At 40.4% G+C, this 19,785-nt stretch overlaps 3 protein-coding genes across 3 annotated transcripts in view; 1 reads left to right on the top strand and 2 right to left on the bottom strand.

The window, feature by feature from the left end:
* The window catches only part of LOC135487483 (phospholipase D1-like), a 78,140-nt gene that overhangs the window by 30,710 nt on the left and 27,645 nt on the right, over positions 1 to 19,785 (top strand). The window lies entirely within an intron of this gene.
* On the bottom strand, positions 687 to 6,706 carry LOC135487484 (uncharacterized). Its single transcript, XM_064771182.1, has 7 exons — positions 6,520 to 6,706; positions 5,669 to 5,882; positions 4,996 to 5,292; positions 4,145 to 4,540; positions 3,396 to 3,878; positions 3,109 to 3,184; positions 687 to 2,646 (listed from the first exon to the last, which is right to left on the bottom strand). The coding sequence occupies exons 2-7, from the start codon at positions 5,772 to 5,774 to the stop codon at positions 1,281 to 1,283; spliced, it is 2,724 nt and encodes a 907-aa protein (XP_064627252.1). The 5' UTR covers positions 5,775 to 5,882; positions 6,520 to 6,706; the 3' UTR covers positions 687 to 1,280.
* Positions 7,780 to 19,780, bottom strand: LOC135487657 (uncharacterized). The gene is made up of 12 exons (XM_064771687.1): positions 18,051 to 19,780; positions 17,798 to 17,885; positions 16,564 to 17,625; positions 15,776 to 15,788; positions 14,773 to 14,923; positions 12,244 to 12,528; positions 11,695 to 12,021; positions 10,824 to 11,297; positions 10,539 to 10,640; positions 9,582 to 9,669; positions 9,210 to 9,239; positions 7,780 to 8,972 (listed from the first exon to the last, which is right to left on the bottom strand). Exons 1-12 carry the CDS (start codon positions 19,762 to 19,764, stop codon positions 8,465 to 8,467), a joined length of 4,842 nt encoding a protein of 1,613 aa, XP_064627757.1. The 5' UTR covers positions 19,765 to 19,780; the 3' UTR covers positions 7,780 to 8,464.

The following is a 19,785-nucleotide window of genomic DNA, read 5'->3' as shown; positions in this document are numbered from 1 at the left end:
AGATAAAATCAATTTCTCCTTTTTGTCATGCTGAGACGGGTTTTTCTGGTTAGTCTGAACATTAAGTGTGGGTTTAAATAAACAAATGCAACGACTCCAGTCTGACTCTAGTCTTAACATTAAGAGCACATCCACCCAATGAGACAAGTGGTGGAAGTTCTACATGCCTGATTGGCCACCACTTGAGTATAGCTATCTTTTCGGGTCGAAGTTTGATTCTATCTGGGGCAGCCCCAGATCCAATTTCTTGAGAACCGGTGTGGCCTTCTTGGTAAAATCATGCAATTGTTTTGAATTTCTATAGAGGACTGTCACAGCTTGTGTAAAGTTCACACTCATGTTTTTGTCCATCATCTCTCTCCTCTGGTGTCATCTCTGTCCCTTTGATAGACTCCAGTCTATTGATATGCATGAAAATATCACCGTTCATGCTTGACATCATATCGTTCATGTACTTACACTAACCTGTTGTCTGTCTGACAATCGTGTGGTTCCATCATCATTTTTGGATGGATACCCATCTTGCCCTCAGCCATTGTCAGTAGGCAGTACGTACATTGTTTTAGTTCAAGTTGAATCTGCTTACAGTACACAGATGGAGTGATCCTTCCAAGTTGTTTTAGGAATGACTGGCATCCATTTCCAAACTCATTGGCAGACTTAAGATAAGCAAGATTTGTTGCTGATGATGATTTTATTCAGAAAACTATATAGATTTGAAGAGAACTTGCTACAGGTATATTTTCAACACAAATGATGTCGTGCATTTCACCCAAACTTCTGTCTGGGCATGTCCAAAACTGATATTGCAATGAACTGCAGCATTATTACTGTGCTGCTAGTCCATTTCAAAATCCCTAGAACAAGTTGATCCTATATATCAAGTGGGATATCTTGTTATGACCTTTCCTACACCGATGCCCCTCAGAAATGCTTGACTAACACAAATATCCTCTCTTAATTTCAAAGCTGTCCTATTTACAACTTGTCCATAAGGTCATGTGGAGATTTTTATCAAGTATCAGAGAGATATGTTAAAATTTCAAGCAAGTACATCACATTCTGTTAATAATTTGATATGATGATACACGTACAGGTATACAACAATAATATTTACTGATAACAAATGACTATAACTGAGCATGTTACCTATTTAACTCAGTTTACTGTAACATGAGTAATGCGCTTCTTCCTTGGAGCGTATATCTTACTGCCATCAGTTTAGGCAGATTTATTAGTGTCACCATATGAGGCAAAAGTGCCTCATCGTGATCCTACTCCTAGTACAAGTTAGGCTCATGATATATGTCATCCTCTTGTTCCGCTGCACCCCTGGTGCCCTCTCTAGGGATGTAGTGGTACTCATCGCCATCTGGACTTTGACCATCATGTTCATCATACAGGAAGTATGTTGGATCAGAACCAGAAGGATGACCTTGACCTTGACATAATGATCCACCATTTCCCCCAGCCTCACCCCCATCAGCATAAGAACCCTTTACAGATGCGTAACTGACTCCGGCATTATACAAAGCGTACTCCGGTTCAGTTCCAGTTTGTCTTCCAGGTGGTGACGAGCTACCATGGGAGACGATAGCTGGACCAGAAGCGACAGGCCTATTGGTTGCACCACCACTTTGGGCCATGGTTTTAGGGAAATGTGAATATGCATACGCATATTCCTCTCCCGTTTCATCTGCTATACCGCAATCCACGTTTGTGTTCTGGGATATGGCAGGTTGTCGACCCTTTGGTCCCAAGTTAACATTGAATTGTTCAACATTGGAAGGTCCCACGGGATTCCTAGAAGCTACACCCTTTTGACCATTCCCATGTTTCTGTGGAGTGGCTCCCCCTGCATGACCCCTAGTTCCTTGACTCTGGACGTCAACCGGATCAGGCAGGATATCCAAGTACTCGTTAGTATCTTGTCGACTTGGTTCTTCCAAAGCATACTCTGATGGCACACCCTCTTCTAATGTTGCCATATCTGGTACCTCTTCATCAACCATGTGATACACACCTTCTGCTACTGGCTCAGTCACCTTAATAACTGAGAAACCAGGATTAACAAAACCCTGATCTGAAATACTCATGTTCCCAATCATTGGGTTCTCAAATGAGTAGCCACCGCCCTCACCATCTTCCCCCCTAACCTCTCCTTTTCCCCAATTGACCCGGCTCTCTAAATTTGAAACATTTTTCTTGCCCTTGTTGACCTGGGTATACAAGGGAACATCTTGTGTCTTGTTCTTATGAACGACAGCATATACTGGAATATCTGTGCTACATGTCCCAGAATTCGTCTCTGTCCCAATACTACCTGCAGATTGTTTGATGCAAAAGCTACCATCAGATTCCTTGATGCGAATATGTCTATTCTCAATGACAGAGTAGTCATCCCCAGAATCAACGTTCAGGCCATACAGGGGGTTGACACTACTGTAATTACTGGCTTCAGAGTCAGTGTGGCACTTTGCCCCTGGTACGGGAGAAACATCACTGTAGTCATTCTCGACTGAGTTTGTGTTGTCGAACCTTGTCTGGAGCGTGGCTGCAGGATTGCAGTAGACATCGCTGGGAGGCTCAGTCTCCACCAGGTCTACTTCCGACGTCTTCCTTTCCATCTTTGATGCTTTGCTCCTTCTGAAAAAAAACAGGCATATGTTAAGTTGGTTCAAATATATTTTTGTAAGTTTTACCATTACAGTTTTGTTTTGAATAAAAACCAGTTCATAACATAGGTGTCAAAAAACTGATACAACACCAAACCTTCAGCCAAAGTGCTTTATGATTGCGCCTACATTTTAGCTCCACCCTCCTCATCTTGATTGAAGTACAGAGATCCAATACCAACAGTGCTGTGTTAAGTGGGAGTAGTTCTCATTGTTGTTGTAATGTAAGCAAGACATCTTATTGCAGCTCCAATCTGTCAAGGGTCTACATGGTTGGCTTTGTTCTTTTAAAATGATCATAAGACTGACCCAGTGGTATGATTTGAATGGAGAAATATTGATGACACTAAGTATAGATAAAGCTACCATGGGCTACCTGACAGTAACACCTTCTGAGTTTACACAAGCAAAATTTTATCAAAGCTTTACCTACCTTCTCACGCAGATGAAGAGAATGATAGCTACTACAGCAAGGACCACTACCGCTGAGACCACACCTATAATCATGCCTGCAGAGGAAAAATAGACCTTGCCCATCAGATTCCAGCTTGAGTTGGCTGATCTTTGTGGTCATCATTGTCATCATCTCAGTATTACACCGACATTGACTCCCAAGGCCTTTGTTCTTATTCCACAAGGCCTATTAATGAAAATAGCTTTGGGTGTCAATCACTTATGTTTAGATCAGGGTTCATTACAAAGTAGCTGCTCGCTACTCACCGAGATTTGTGTCCTCAGACTGAGCTTTTGAATTGAGGATGTCAGTGGGTTCTGTGCTTGTGGCATCTTTGTCATCAAAGGGTGAGGCTGGCTGCTGGCTTGCTGTTGCAGATGGTTTAGGTTCTGGACTTTCTCGCGTTGTTAGAGTGGTTTTCTGCTGTGTTGTTTTTGGTATCAGTTGCCTGGTAGTTGAGGAGTTTGGTCTGATAGTCGTAGCTTTAGTTGTTGTTGTTTGGAGTGAAGTTCTCGCTGCCAATGTTGTAGTAGTGGTTGTGCTTGTTGTGGTAGTAGTTGCAGGAGTGGTAGCAGTTGCAGGAGTGGTAGTAGTTGCAGGAGTGGTGGTAGTGGTGGTAGTGGTGGTAGTGGTAGTGGTGGTAGTTGGTGACATGGTAGTGGTAGTGGTAGCTTGAGTAGTTGTAGTGGTTGTTGTTGGTATAGTTGGTGGCATGACTCGCTCTGGATTGCAAGTTAACCTAAATGATCCTGAAAAGCGAACAATGATTATGTTGTCTTATTATGCCACCTCATCTTTTGATTAATTACTTTGTGACTGACACATTGGTGGTATCATACCTATATGTTGGTTTTAATTTGATATCACATGAACGCCTGTGGGGTCCACTCTAGAGTATTGTTCCATTCCACTTACGGTACTGCAATGCTCCTTCCTAAAGATGGAGCAACCTTTTCCTTTATATCAGAGACTTATCTGTCTTCATCCCAGAAGATGCAAAGTCAGAAGCTCTTACCAGAATCATGTTTATACTCTAATATGAAACGTCCACCAGCTTTTTTCAGCTCATTCTCAAAGAGTATCTCTGCAATGTCTTTTCCTCCTTTTGGGTTGATAGTTTCAAAAACCCTGCCTGCGTTTTGGTTAGCACAGGTAAATGTCTTTGAACGGCCTTTGCTTGATATCTCAAGTGTTTGGGCAAAGTCACAGTCACGTTGATCAAGATTGCTGCTCCGGAGATCACCATCTAAAAGTCTGTAGCCAAACAGGGTCTTCTTTTTCAGTTTGCCCGAACATTCACAGTCTGTCGTGATGTCATTGATGAAGGGCATGTTGGGATACCCGTAGCTGATGAGGTATGCGGTCTTTTCTTGAGTTGTCATCGGCGCACACATGTCGTAAACTGGCTTTCCTGAAATAAAAGAGCAATGCACTAAAGGGTTAAGACACTGTATAAATATTCCAATAGAATCTTTTAGAAACTGAAGCAGTTTTAGTCCAGGATATATCTGTGGTTAGTTCTTCAAGTAAGCCAATATCTGGAAAGCACATCTGAGAAACAGTGAACTTGTTTGCCTGTAGATGGAAATACCTACTTTGCTTTTGATAGTTGAAACATATTGGGTATTTGGATCTCGGTAAAAGTCAACTCGGTGAGAGACTATCCATAAACATCAGGTGGATCACAATTTGAGAAGTGTTCAGGTGTGACCAAGGGGGTAGATACCCTGTTCGGTGACTCTGTTACAATTGATGTTTGGAAATATCGATAGGAGGGAGGGAGTGGTCAAAGTTGTCCTTTCTCATTGTTCAGAAGCTTTGATCATATTGGATGGTCTTCAGACTCAAAATGAGAAATCTACGTACTGTCAATACAAAAGTATTTGATCTCCACATACTCCATGTCAGCAGACTGCGGCAGCAAGTTGAGTATTCTGTCCGCTAGAATATCACAGCTTCCTTTCAAGTTGCAGTCTCTCAGAATCCAATCTGGGATGTCAAAGTCAGATGTTGCATCACCATCTTTGAAACCACAGCCACCAGTGTTGGCTCCCTGACCTTTTCCGGCTAAACCGCTACCGCTGCTGGCATCTAGGAGGATGACGCGTCCAGAACAATCTGGGTGCAGGATCTGGCCCTTGCAACCAGAGTTTGCTTGGATAGCTGGAAGAAAGCTTTGTAAACTCAGAAGGCACGAAAGATGCAATCTCAGAAACTGGATGGCCCTCCCCCAACAAAACATTGGAATATTAAGTACCAAATATGTGACCCGTCACAGCAAAACCAGGCGCATGTCGCACAGAAGACAATAGAGAATTGAACAAACAGTCCGTCTCAACCTGCCAAGCTGAGAGCGACATGCACCTGGTTTTGCTATGACGGGGTCACATATATGTTTTCTGTGCGTCTATGGGCTAAAGTTAGAGGTGGTTATTCGCTTCTTGTGGAAAGCCCCTGGAAAATAGTTTGCTCTACAACAAAAATGAGGCCACAAGCCTCATGCATCCCCTCCCCTCACCAAATCCGCCACAGTACTTACTGAGTTGATTTTCATTGGCGAACGTATTCTTGTTTGGTTTTGGTTTTTGCCCTCCAGCAAGCCATGGCAACATCAACACAAGGAATAGCATGTACTTCAAAAACATGTTGATTCAGCACTTTTTCTGTTTTGGCAGTTTTGGTTTTGTTGTCTCAGATAATAGTAATACCCTGCGCACTACTGCTTGATAATGTATGGATAACATCGCTGTCACCTGAGAAGTGGATCAGAATATATGCCATATTACTTTGAGTATTGTTAAAGGAGGAGGTGCTCAAAATAGAGCTGTGGCCTGGCACTTATGATAGTTGCTGTTCCTGCTGTATGAAGAGAGGATGATTGAGAAAATGATTGTGAACGTGTTTACAAATTGTCTGTGCACATTTTAGATGTATATCTTTTCACCCTCTACAAACCCAGGATGTCTGTGAATACTGGGTATCAGAAGTAGTGGTCCCCCAGGATTATCAAAAGCGAAAAAGCCCAACCAAGTGAGAAACATGTGTAGGTTGCGATGAACTCTGCCACTGGCTAAAGACAGAGGCCCTTGGCCGATAAACCGAATTAGTGCCTCACCGTAGTGGTACATAAAACCGCTCATCCCACCTTGGAGGAGCAATACTTCCTTGAGAATGACATGTCCAGGTGCAGAGGAAATGCTGAAGAAGAGGACACACAAAGCACAAAGCTTCAAGATTGCAATGTCCCATCTACGATGTCAACACTGACTTTTGGGCCAGATGCAGTAATGGATATCTTACATTGTTGCATGCTCTGAATGCTTGACTGAGCCTGTACATATTGATCTACAGGAATGGCTTCACATCGAGAGGGAGATGAAATAATCTTACTTGTCTTGTGCAGCTACTTGCTGTACATCTAGTTGTCCCCAGGCCATCGTCCTGCTTCCTGGTTGAGAACTTCCTCCGAAAATGGAGAAGTGATGCACAGCTTAGGCCTGTGCCAATTTCACAATGCACTAATGATGGTACATTATTTTAGGTCAATTGATTAAGTTAAAACAGGCCAATAGACCAACAAGGTAAAGGCCTCTTTTTGTAATGTCACTGAGACAACATCAGGAATTTCAAAGGACTATCTCCTCGTAATACAGCTTTGCACTTATAAATCAGGATTACTCGGGGAAATAATTGTCTTCTGTCCTTGACCCAATGCCCCCCTCCTTCTCGTGACTGTATGATTGGGACCGTTGCCATCAAACAATCAAATTTGCATGTTTGAACACTGAAACATTCCCATCCTTTTTTTAGTGGCCTTTAACAAGTTTTATGATATCACTCTGATGTAGCCCAACAGCCTTCATTTATTCATAATGTTGAGATTTGGCCTCAGAATGTCACTTTTCAGATAGGCTACGACATCTCACATTGAAACAGCAGTCGTGTGTGCAGTGGTGGTTGGAAGGGAGACAAAAGTGGCCGATCACAAACACCAGGTATTCGGTATGCTGAATTACACCAGACCACAAAACTTCTCACATGACAAAATATAATTTTCTCCCTTGTTGACGGAATCCACTAAAACATCATCAAATTCATTCATCATATTAATCTATTTGGTAATTCTTGTATATTTTTACTTTCCCCTTTGTAGTTTATCATTTTAACTATTGATTTCAATGTACATCGTTCGTGGTACAGTTTGTCAACATGTAATGTAACCACAACAATCCGCCCAAACATTGAGTGCTTCTCATCTATAATGGAGTATGCAGGTACTCTGACCCAAGCTCCGTGGAAAATACCAATATCAAATGCATCCCAGAGCAATAAACAGTAGATAATTTTGTCTCTTTTTCTGGGATGAACAAATGTTGGCTCAATAATCTGAGATGAATCACCGTAGAATCACCAATGTAGCCCCAGGAGCAACACTATTCAATTCGCAAAAAAGGATATCACCTGATACACTTCACTTTACTGATGTTTCATCAGAGATGCCATTCCTCCCTAAAACAACTGGGAACCTCCTTATTTTGCTGCCGATCATCTTATTTCTTGCACAGTGCATTTGATGCATTGTCATGTGTCCTTCCTGGTTGTCTTTAAGTGCCTTCCTGGTTTTTCAAATGGAATTTACAATGGTTTCATCACAACTCAATGTTTTATTTGTTCTCTTTAGAAATAACAATGTGAAAATACATAATATTTGTGATTATATATACCTTTAAAAGCAATTATGAGACATCTTTGTGCATCCCTGGTCCTTATAATTATTATGCCCTGATATTTTGACTGAAAGAATCGGCATAGATCGCGTCTACAATTGTTCCAAATGCAGGTCGTGCTGGGGGACATGATGAGATTTCATCACATGCTATTTCATAACGAAAGTCAGTATTCAGCTCACATTTTCAATAATTTCTCTGTTGTCTCGAAGCACTTCTTCGTTTGGCAATGTTGAGATTTATCAACTTAAAATGGAAAAATCAAACCAGTGCTGTATTTACAAGTTGCAGTGGTATAATGGCATCCCTCGTAAGAGTGAAACCCTCAATCTATGAAAGCAACAATTGGTCCATTGCTGTTGTGATACTATCGCATGTTTTACAAGTATCAATGCTTACATGTACAGCAAATAATATTGACATTGTGCAAATTGGCCCATCCTGTTCAATCATAGTCCCAAACATTTCAATAACTTATTCAGTAACAACATAAAGCTTCAAGGTACCACCTTAGGGGGTGGGTACAGCCTGTAAATTTAGAAAAAATTTACTTTTTGTGTATTTTGTTCAAATGCTGCTCCGTGGTATGAACAGAATAACCGTTATTCTCACTGAAACGTCTTAAAAGTAGAAAACTTTGAAAATGAAACACTTTTTGTGTTATTATTCTCCGTAGAATCAGGGTGCTTTCCCTTTATGTTCCCCTTTAAAACAGTTGTGTAAAGTATTGGCGAGTCGGTCTCTTTGCTGCTCTCATCCGCCACAAGCCTCGGAAGAATGGAATCCAATTTGACTTCATAATCCGGTACTGGGTTCCCTCCTGTGTTATCATTGTCCGCTGGGTTGTAATACCCATAGTCTGTTGTCGTTGTCTCCTCTGGCCTCTTATAGACTGAACCGTTAGAAAGTTCTGAACTGTCTGTGGCACTTGCCTTGAAAGTTGACGTTTTTAGAATGCCATTGCTTTGTGGCCATTCGTATTGACCGTCACTGTTGCTGAGCTCATCTTGCAGTTCCATGCTTGGACTCCCGTATGAGAAGTTACGATGACCATTCGGATAGGTTCCAATGTCGTCAATTGGAAACTCTGCCTTTTTTCTCCAACGCCATCTGCACCTGTCGTGGGAAAATGTAGGCCTGATTAGTGTTCGAGTAAAAGAATGATCGAAATCTGCCGGGTATTTTCTTTCATTGCAGCAACCTACAATACTTATTGCTGCAATGAGCAATAAGAGAAATGTTTGTCTCCAGGTAAAACTAGTCATCACCATGTTTGATACTTATTGCAAAACATCTATCATTGTTGAAATAAAAGAGAATAAAAGCATTGCGAGGACAGTTATCATTACTTACAAGTAATAGTACCAATCCCTCATACAATCCCTGGCGCAGCAAAGAAGACAAATCATTCAAATAGTTATGCATGATTCACAAGGGTATATGTTATCAAGGTGCCTGGTGTATACACCCCCTTTTTTACCCTCAGAACTTGGTCTAAGCAAGATCTTATGCCAGGAAGATTTTGTTTAGAAGTTTCCTGATGAAATAGTCAGCCCACATTCCATTTATGTCTACTGTCCATCAAAACCCAGTAGTTGGAGAAATCTTGCATAAAAAAGTCCAATGGATAACTCAGTTTTGGGAAGGGTGGGGTGGTGGAAATAGAGTACACTGCACATTCGATTTTAACCTCGGTTTGGAAATTCTTAGCAGGACCAAACTTACCTTCGGCAACTCAGACATGCTATGACGAGGAAGATTGCAATCAGAAGTATTCCAAGCGTCGCCCCGAGAGCTGCAGCTACAATCACCTCTGAAACCAAAGAAGATGTGACAAGTCAGATACGTGCCTTATTGCTAAGATCCTAAGGTATCTCAGGGCTTCTGTCAACAGAATATTTGTTGGCTACATTATCTAAGGAGCTTCCTTGCTGGACGATTTGCTGCCATTAAAGGTCTCAACTAAATCTTTTGTGCGTGACTTAGGCCATCATTGATGCTTGTGCTGTTTACAGCTGAACCAAAGGATCTTATTCTTACTTGATAGCATCCACCTCCAGTTACTTTTGTCAATGCTAACTTGACATTGGGACCATGCCAATGTTGAATTAAGGTGTTTGTGTGATGTTTATGTGGGTTAGTCTACATGTAAGTGTGGGTATAAGCGTAGGATATGAACTCGAGGAGAAAAGATGAGGAATAGCAATGGAACTAGATGTTGGTGCTTCCTTCGTTCACCTAGTGTGCACAGTTTGAGGGTTACAGGCATCTCATTATCACTAAAGTGACTATTCCTACTACCTTTTCCACCTTGCGATAAGTATGATACCTACATGGTCATAATTTGAAGATAATGCATTTTATTGAAGCCCAGTGATACCAAAGGATAGGCAAAATGTATCTTTGTTATCTAAGGGTTATAGGGTGGGCATGGAAGCCATTCACAAACATCTTCTGCATACCCATCACAAATTAGGACATTGCCCCACAAACTTTGATGGCATACCATGCATTCAAAGTTTACAACTGCTTTCCCATGTGCCCCTTTCACACCACAGAAAACGAGAATGATAATTAGACAAGTACCCTTGAGCTGCCATTTTTTATGTCTGTGAAATACTTCCTTGGCATGCAGGTTTAGAGAAAGGGAAAAAATTAGGTGCATCATTCAAAAAATAAAACCTTTTTGTGCTGTGTCTTCCACAACCGGTGCCGCAGATGGCTTCTTTGTCCAAGCAAAACCTGATGAAGTTTTGCTAATAGGAGTTGTGGTTGTAGGGGAACCTGCAATGGTCGTATTGTTCGTTATAGCGCTTGTTTGCACATTCAATGTTCTTGATGAGATTGTAGTTAAGGGACTCTGAGATTGAGTGGAGGAACTCGGAACTTGATTTTGGGCTGTCGAACTCGAAGAACCCTTAGTATTTGCTGTACTCTGAGAAGTTGAAGATTCTGTTGTTGACATACTTCTATCTGTTGAAGATGAACTTGCAGTCTTTGGAATGAGTCCTGTTGTCATTTTTGCTGGTGTGGTCGTCGGTTCAGCAGTCCTTGTTGCTAAATTTGTCGTTGTTAATTTGGCTGTTTTGAGAGTTGTTGATGGTGTACCTGTTGTTGACTTGGCTACTGTCGTTATTTCTTTGGTCGTTGGAATTTCTGTTGATGTACTTTCTGTTGTTGTTCTAGCTAATGTTGTTGGACTAACTACAGTTGTTTTGAGTATTGTTGTTGGTGTACCTGAAGTTGAACTAGTTTTCACAACTATGGGAGTTGTCGTTTGTGGTGTTGTCACTTTTGTGGTTGTTGTTGGCCCCGGCGTCGTTGTACAGTTGGATTTTGAAGGAGGAGCCGCCGTTGGCACGGTAATGAATTTTACATCCCAATTTGAACCAGGATTCCAACCCTTGTTGCCACAGCTTTGAATAGAAAACGAGTCACCAGCTGAAAGTAGAAGGTTTGAGAAGTCAATGTACATGTGATAAGACATCTAAACGTTCAAAGAATATTTTTCTCTTTTCTCATTATAGGTAAGCATAATGTTTGTCCTTCGCTACTGGGTAGGTCTAATATATATGTTCAGCTTTCTTTGTCTCACAGGTATGACCTTCCTTGAGGATGTAATGCTCAAAATATATCAAGATTATGTATCATACTACCATGACTCTACAAGGAACCAAACTGGTTAGGGATAAAGAGATTGAGATTGTTTTCAGTTAGCAGACTTTTTGGCAGTTTGTAACATGTGCCAGGTCAATTCTGTTAGAGTTGGCCATCAGAACTCTCCTTTGACTACAAGACACCAATTCCTCACATAAAATATTGAGATGCTAATACTTACCAGTAACCTTTATTGCATATTCCAAATCCCCCAGATCCATTTTCTGGAACTTCAACTTCTCCACATAGTAAAGTAACATTAGCTGCATGCTCCTCGTATATGTAGACCCATCGCATATATAACTTGTCTTCATTGCGTCCATGGTCACCTCGACTTGTCTGTCACACGTATTTGTAACGGGAATTTTATATTCGAATATTATCTGCATAATGTACATTTTGACGGGTTGAACTGTCTCAATTTTTATTCGACAACGGCATAGTTTGCTATCGCCAGTTGGCGTTGTTCGTTTGGCACTGTAACATGTTGTAGCAGTGGCTGGTAAATCTGAAACAGGTAAGTTATATTCCAGATGATTATTGAAAGGAAATGTCCAGGGCTGTTTTGAGAATCTTCATTAACGCCATCTATGATACACGTATATCCATATAGAGAATGGTGTTATTGAAATTATATTCAGTACATTTCAATACCCAATTGGAAGGTCCAGCAATCTTCCAGAATTTTGTGTCTATCTGTAATGGCCTACTACATACTTTAGATACTTACCACAGTGAGGAATATTGCAAAATGTCCAATCATTGCCGCCATTTGGCTGCTTGAAGTAACACGCTGGACGGATCTGGTTAGGATACTTTGCGAGATTCATGATGTCGTACGGGTTTCGACAATAATTACTGGCGTCATTGACGGTACAGTCGGGGAATAGGCGATCCTGGCCGGTGTACAATGGGATTTGGTTCCATGGTATACAGGGTGTCCCGCTTGGTGTCTCATTCACTAAACCAAGATATTCTTTGCCTGAGACACTTGTTGTGCATTTCGTCAAATCAGCTGAAAGAATATTAAAGCGTGTGAAGATAAACAAATGATAAGAAATGTTTTTGAGTTTCTTGCTTAAGGATTCAAAGACAAAACATCAATGATCCTTTCGAGGGTGAAACCCACAAACTTTTGATCATGAGCATGCTGCTCTAACCAGTTTGCTACTGGCTTTCCTATTGATATGTGGCATAAATTCTCGACCTCAGTTTGACAACATCAGATTATATTCAGATTCAGATTAAATTTAGTTGATATCTAGGAACATATTTTGTCCATTTATATCGAAATGTTTATGAAAGCATTTCCAATAAATTTGCCTGTGGAAATCAAAATACTGTCAAAGTGCGTGGACTAGTTAGGCGGCCATTATGTTTGAGGTTGCCTTGGCGACGAAGTGAGTGTTTTGGGAAGTGCCAACCAGTGCATAAGTAAAATGTGATATCAGAGGAGGTTGTTTGGAAGATAAATAATGTCATTTCAGTGACAAAGGAATTTGCTGTCACTTCTATATACATTTTAACACTCCAATAACCAGTTATCTACAGTGGAATCCCTGTAAGACGACCACTCATGGTACCCAGGTTGAATGGTCGCGTTGGTGGAGTTGAAAATCCGGGGACAAAATGCATGATTAGGTTTTCCCGCCAAAATTGTTGAACTTATTCATAAGTTCAAAAAAACAGGTTTCTTCATTTTGTGCCGAAAAAAAATTATTTGGTCTTGAAAAATTTAAGTTATTCAAATGCGGTCCCGGTCCAACTCAACCCATACCACAATGCGAATGAGTTACCTTTTTGGTAGCTATGGTGACTAGTAATTAAAGTGGCCGCTCCTTGAGAAGTATTTTCTCTCCACATGAAGTCAGTAAAGTTTAATCAATATAGAATGTATTAATTTGAGCTTACAGAATTGAGAAAGCCAGGTACGATTGCTTGTCCATGCTACCAAATTTCAGTGATTTACCATCATGAGTCATACGTGTCAAAACAGGTAGCGTGCGCTCGAGTCCATTGACAGTCTGAAGCCTGACATTATGACCATTTGGGAAAGTCTTGATTGTTAAAATGTCAAAAGAATTGAAGCAGCATGAATTATGCAATGTCCATATGTCACCCATCCTGTTTGTCAGAACGCTATGATACTCGAAGCCTTGCCCAGTTCCATGTACCTCATGCTAGCTAGTAGTTAAATTTTTAAGGGCTAATGATTATCATCGCTAGTGTGTACATGTATTTGAATGCAAATGCAAAATTTGCCAATTCTTAACTAGCAACCGCATGCGTGATTTAGAACACTCTGAATTTCGAATAGCAGCATGGTACCTTATAAATGGATAATTCAAGAGGCAAAACTGACATGTACATGTTTATCGAATAGGTTTTAGGTGGGGAAACAATGAAAAAACAATGACTCATTGTTGCCCAACTTTCCTTAGGTGTCTGCACCTGAAGTGGGAATGAGAAAAGTGGTTGCTCAATTCATTTTGTTAGATGCTAAAGTTATTGTCTAAGTCAGAACTTTGAAAATATATTTTCAAGACATATTAAAGGTGATCTGTATTGTAGGAGGTTACCAGCTCATTTGAAGAAGAATATGCAGTCTAGGTATTAGTATTTCTGATTAAGCTTTGTGATAGAAAAATATATAACATATCCAGGGTCAAATGCTGTCCAGCACCCAATCACTATTTTTAAGTGTTTTTCTTTTTATACTATCTAAAAGGTTAGATTTATATCTGACAGTTCCCACGTGTGAAAAAAATAATTTTTGAAGACATATTCAAATCAAGCAGCATGAAGTTTCCACAACACCTTGCATACAATCACAAAATACCTTAGCTTTCAGAGTAATAATGGTGATAATTTGACTTCCTTCAATGAGGGTTGTGCCCTGACCTACATAAAAGTACAGACTGTATATCTTTGATTGATGAGTTATGTACATATATTTCTGTATTTACTCTGTGAAATAGAAAAGCAATTTAGTGTGATAAAAAAAGGAAGATGTCTATTAGGTATTCCGAAGTCATAAATTGAAATGTCAGCCAATTTTCATGAAAACATGTTAATCCATGCTCTTGTTATTGTTACCAAATGTATGAAAGAAAATGGTCCACAGATGTTTGATTTTAAACCTTCCATTGAGTGTTATATTTCTCAATTTGATGTTTCAAATGGCTGTTTTTAATATCTGAGAGGCTGATTTTAACTTGCAGAGGGCAACAAAAAGTGCTAAAAAAACATAATAACTCACCTGCTTTCGTTATACTCAACAAACTCAAAAAAATTCCGACGAGGAAATATCCTTTCTCGTGATCCATCCCAACTGCTGAATAAATTGTCATAACTTTCCGAATAAGGAATCCAAAATCATAATCCACGTATCTTACAATACGCTTCCAATCCTCAAATTATGAACGCCAAATATCTTTCATAATGTCCCATATTGTTGTCCTCTTATTACCTATTCCGCTATGTACTTATTGATGCCTTTCAAGCGCCGAATGAACTGAGCGTGTCATCTGCAGCGCATTTGCTGAGAGCGCTAGGAGTCCCAACAATAGAGCTTTCATTCGATAATGTTGACATGCTATGCTAATCTACCCATATGGATATGGGACATGGTTTGAGCATATTGGTGTCAGAAATGAGAATTGATTTTGAAAGGAGAGGCATTGGGCTCAGGTATATCTTTTGTGAGCAATTGTCAAATTAAGTTTTATAATATGCTTGGTTTCATATCCTGTTATTTTATTGATTAAGATTCTCCAATGACATACGAATGAATCTCTTTACATTTTATGTTCAGATTTCGTTACCCCATATTTCAAGAATGCTCGAACAGAGTTCACATACTTCCTTTATAGCCTGTGGCAGTTTTATGTTTGATATTGGAGTTACACAGGATTTCCATTTTGATGACAGTGGACAATAGCATAATTTGTCCGGGCAGTTCTCATATTGAGATCAGCGATTTGATGTATGCGAGATCAAAACTTCTTATTAAAGGTATTCTGGACTGAATTGGAGGAGAATGGTTTCTTGTCTCAAAAACAGTACTCTTAGATCAGTGTAACTTGAGTACATGTGTGTGTGTTTCTGATTATAATGACCTATCTATCAGCTGAGTCTATCATATTCTCTTTTGAACAAAGGCAAACAAAGAAGATTGGTACACTAGTCATCAGTGCTGCCATCTCTTGAAAGATTTATAAACTTATGATCGAGTCAATATGGTTGGCATCAGGCATTCTGACTTTTCCTCGATACCTGATTTTTTTAAAACAATGAAAGATAGATTGCACTGATCATACAGTCAGGTTGAAGCCATGATACAACTCCAACCAATCCTACCCATCCATAAGGAAAAAATGAAAATAATGTCTTTGTACATTTCCCTAATAATTTATTATCAATATCCTACAAAGTAAGCTGTACAATTTGAAATATGCTGAAAACTATATCACAAACTCGATTTAGCACATTCTCTAGGTAGGCTAAGGAATCCCCCCAAATAGCATGCCAAAAAGAAGATGAGTTTCAAAAGTTGTCAAATATATGTCGGACCTTTGCCCAAACTTCCATTTGATCATGGAACGGTGCCACAATATCAGAATATACTTTGTCTCATTTTACTCCACTTTACCCCAAAAAGGTTTTCTTTCAGAATAATCCATTAAAGTGCTTTTCTGTTTGGCCTCAAGCTGTGGTTGTGGACATCATGCAATTTTTGTGTGTGTCACGAGAGCCAAACTTTAAAGAACAACACCCAAAATCTAAGTACTTCGTCTTGCCTGAGGACTGGTATTGATATGCGAGGTCATGTCTGGGCTCAGTGGCAAATCAGGGATGCATATTGGCTATATCATAAGCTCTTCGGCAAATCATATTTACATGTATATATGAATTTTACTGATGGGTGTTGATCATGACCGAATATAATACACTATCAACATAGTTATATATTTCTTTGAGGGAGAAATGCACTTCATTGTCTCGGACACTGATCCATTCTTTCAAACCAAGATATTCTAAACCCTTCTACAAAAGATATGTAGGTTCATTACTTTTTTGTCGTCTAGTCAGAGAGTCAGATGTATATCCTGATGAAGAATCGCTTGATACACTTCCATATTGTGGTACATTATTAACACTGTCATCCAATTTTGCTGCATCATCACTGCCAATATAGTGGCCCTGATTCTGTCGCTGAAACTTGTAGCTTGAACTTACACCTAAAAGTTCTGCTGCAGTTCCAAATTGCTTCCGTTTGAAATTCTTAGACCTGAATAAATCACTGGAAACTACTACACTATCATCTGAATTTCCACTCTCATTAGAACTGCTATCACTTTCATCCTGGTTACGCCAGTCTCTCAGATTTTCTCGATGATGTTCTGACAAATGTAACGCAGAGTCACTGTGCCAACGATGCTTGTATGATAATCCTTTAGAAGTCATCGGAGTGAAGATATCGTCTGCAGAATCGCCTTGCTGTGACAGAAACATACTATCCATTGGCAGAGCATATCGAAATGTTGGCCTTGTGCCCTTCTCGTTTGAAGGAGAAGGCCTATTGCCAGTATTTTGACCTGAAGGCCCTGGCCTGTCAAGATCATTCAGTCTTCCTGGTGGTTGAGTTCGGCTTGGCTTCCTGTACGGAAAACTGTTCAAAGAATCCATCATTGGCATTTGCTGCAAAGGCTCAATGACATATGACGTCGGAAAAGGGTCAGTGATAGTATTGATTGATGCCCAAGAAGCAGGGGATCCAGAATTTGAATAATCCGGTTCGGTGTAATAATCTGGTTCTGGACAGACTGGAACTCTGACATCTGGCCTAATGTCCAGGTTCATTGGTACCATATCGGTTGGCACCTGAATATTGAATGTTTTTGGGTCACAGAAATCCATCTCGAGAGTTTCCATGGATGCCCACCTGTCTGCCATGCCCCTTTCAACAGTGTTAACATTTTCATCCTCGTTCATGCTGTCGTTATCGAAGTGTTTATAGAGAGAACTAAACGTGTGGTAGTAGGGGATCTTCGGTATGGAGAGGGACAGGTCATAGAGCTTGTATGGAGGTTCATCTTCTTCATTTTGGCATCTGAAAGCATGAACAGAGTTGATATAGAGAAACAAGTGAAAACCAATGGCATCGATAATTGCATCCAATATTTTCATCTTAAACATTTGATTCCATCTATCAAGTTCCAAGAGCATACCCATATTACCTTTACTGACATCATCGGTATACTGGAAGCTGAACTATTGCTTACCTTCTAGCAAGGAATACTATTGTCACACAGGTACAGGCAAGGACGACAAACATCAGACATCCTCCGACAGAAACTGCGATGATCAGGGCTGCAAAGATAACAGAAAATACAGATGGAGCTTGACTGGTGCAGCTGCTGAATTAATTTCAAGATTTTCCATGCTTTAGTGAAGAATTAAGCTATAATTGCAGTTTTAAATTTCAATTCCATGATCATGAAGTTTTATTTTATTTCATTATAAAATGACACTCACTATCTGGTAACGACACATCTTTGTCCTCCTCCCACGGAGGCTGTGGAGTGGCTGGTGTTGTTGGGGTAGTTGGTCTTGTTGGTTCAGTCGTTTTGACTGTAGTTGTGGTTGTGGTGTGAGATTTTGTGGTGGTTGGTGTTGATGTTGATATTGTAGATGTTGTGGTGGTCTGTGGTGTTGAAGGTGTTGTTGTTGATGATGATTTTGTCATTGATACACTCGATGTTGCAGAAACAGCCAGAATATAAGAACTTGAGACAGAAGAAAAGGCAATAAGTGTGGATGATGAGGAGACAGTGGATTCAGAAATTGTAGGTGAAAGAGTGTCTGCTGTAGGTGTTGCAACTATTGAATTTGACATAGGAAGTGAAGGCAAAGGAGTCGATGCTGACACTAAGAATGAGACTGTTGATTTTGATTTGGAAATAGCCGAAGATACATTTGAAGTTGATGTAGAAACTGTAGGTAATGTAGTTTGGGCTGATGAATAAGATGTACCAGATACAGTTGAGGTAGAGGTAGCAACTGCATGTGACAAAGCTAAGGTCGATGGAGATATTATGGATGAGCTGGATGGGGTTGATCTAAAAGTTGCAGGTGACATGGTTGATGTTGTTTGGGTCGAGGGAGTAACTGTATGTGGTACAGTTGGGCTCCAAGTAGTATTTGCAGTTGATACATTTGGGATTGGTGCAGAAACAGAAGCAGAAACAGTTAGGGAAGACATGGGGACTGAAGGCGAAAGAGATGTCAGTGAAGGTGCCTCAACGGTTCGAATGGACTTAGAAGCTGAGGGCAGGACAGTTGGGATTGATGAGAGAATTGAAGATGATAAACTTACGGCCACCGTGTGAACAGTAGATGCTGCAATCAGGGTTGATTTCAGAACAGCTGATACTATTTGTGTGGAAGTCAATGTTGATGAAGCAACTATCCTTGATGATTGAGATGTTGACAATGTTGTCATTGAAACTGCAAGTGAGACGGTTGGGGTTGATATTGCAACTGAAGGGGAGAGAGGTACTTTGGACTTTGAAGCAGCAGTTGATGCAATTGGGATTGACATTGCTGTTGAAAGGGTCGGGGTGTCTGGCATAGAAAGAGTTGAGGAAACAGAAGAACTTGGCACCCCAGGTGTTGAGACTGTTGATGCGATAATGCTCTGAGTTCTGCCAACAGTAGGTGAAGTTCTCCCAGGTGTTGTTGAAACTGTTTGAGATGAAGTCATGCTTAGGCTTTTAAAAGTCAGTGATGCACTCTCTGTTGGCGATATTGACACTCTTTGAGATGAACTCATACTTTGAGTGCCAACTGGCAGTGACACACTCACTGTTAATGATGCTGAAACTGTTTGTAATGAACTTATGCTTGAGGTTCTACTGGTCAGTGATGCACTCACTGTGGATGTTGCTGAAACTATTTGAGATGTACTCATGCTAAGGGTACCACTGGTCAGTGATATACTCACTGTTGATGAAGTAATGCTTGGGGTTCCAAGTATGATCAGTGATGTATACACTGTCTGTGATGTACTCACTGCTGGTGGTATTGAAACTATTTGAGATGCAATTATGCTTTGGGTGCCACTGGTCAGTGATGCACTTACTCCTGTTGTTGACGTTGAAACTACTTGAGATGTGCTCATGCTTGGAGTGCCACTGGTCAGTGATGCACTCACTGTTGGTGATGTTGGAACTATTTGAGATGAGCTCATGCTTGGGGTGCCACCAGCCAG

The sequence above is a fragment of the Lineus longissimus genome, chromosome 5 (genome assembly GCF_910592395.1).
Source record: "Lineus longissimus chromosome 5, tnLinLong1.2, whole genome shotgun sequence".
NCBI lineage: Eukaryota > Metazoa > Nemertea > Pilidiophora > Heteronemertea > Lineidae > Lineus > Lineus longissimus.
The sequence above is the reverse complement of the archived record's forward strand: the minus strand, read 5'-3'. Positions and strand labels throughout refer to the sequence as shown.

What these genes read in the sequence shown, in the direction of transcription:
- LOC135487484 (XM_064771182.1), bottom strand. Translation starts at nt 5,774, where the DNA reads ATGTTTTTGAAGTACATGCTATTCCTTGTGTTGATGTTGCCATGGCTT. An exon ending in CAAATACTTTTGTATTGACA is followed by an intron (nt 4,541 to 4,995) that starts GTACGTAGATTT and finishes CTTTTATTTCAG; the next exon opens with GAAAGCCAGTTTACGACATG. An exon ending in AGAGTATAAACATGATTCTG is followed by an intron (nt 3,879 to 4,144) that starts GTAAGAGCTTCT and finishes TTCGCTTTTCAG; the next exon opens with GATCATTTAGGTTAACTTGC.
- LOC135487657 (XM_064771687.1), bottom strand. Translation starts at nt 19,764, where the DNA reads ATGAGCTCATCTCAAATAGTTCCAACATCACCAACAGTGAGTGCATCA. An exon ending in GTTGAGTATAACGAAAGCAG is followed by an intron (nt 12,529 to 14,772) that starts GTGAGTTATTAT and finishes ATATTCTTTCAG; the next exon opens with CTGATTTGACGAAATGCACA. An exon ending in TTCATCTTCAACAGATAGAA is followed by an intron (nt 10,641 to 10,823) that starts GTATGTCAACAA and finishes CGACCATTGCAG; the next exon opens with GTTCCCCTACAACCACAACT.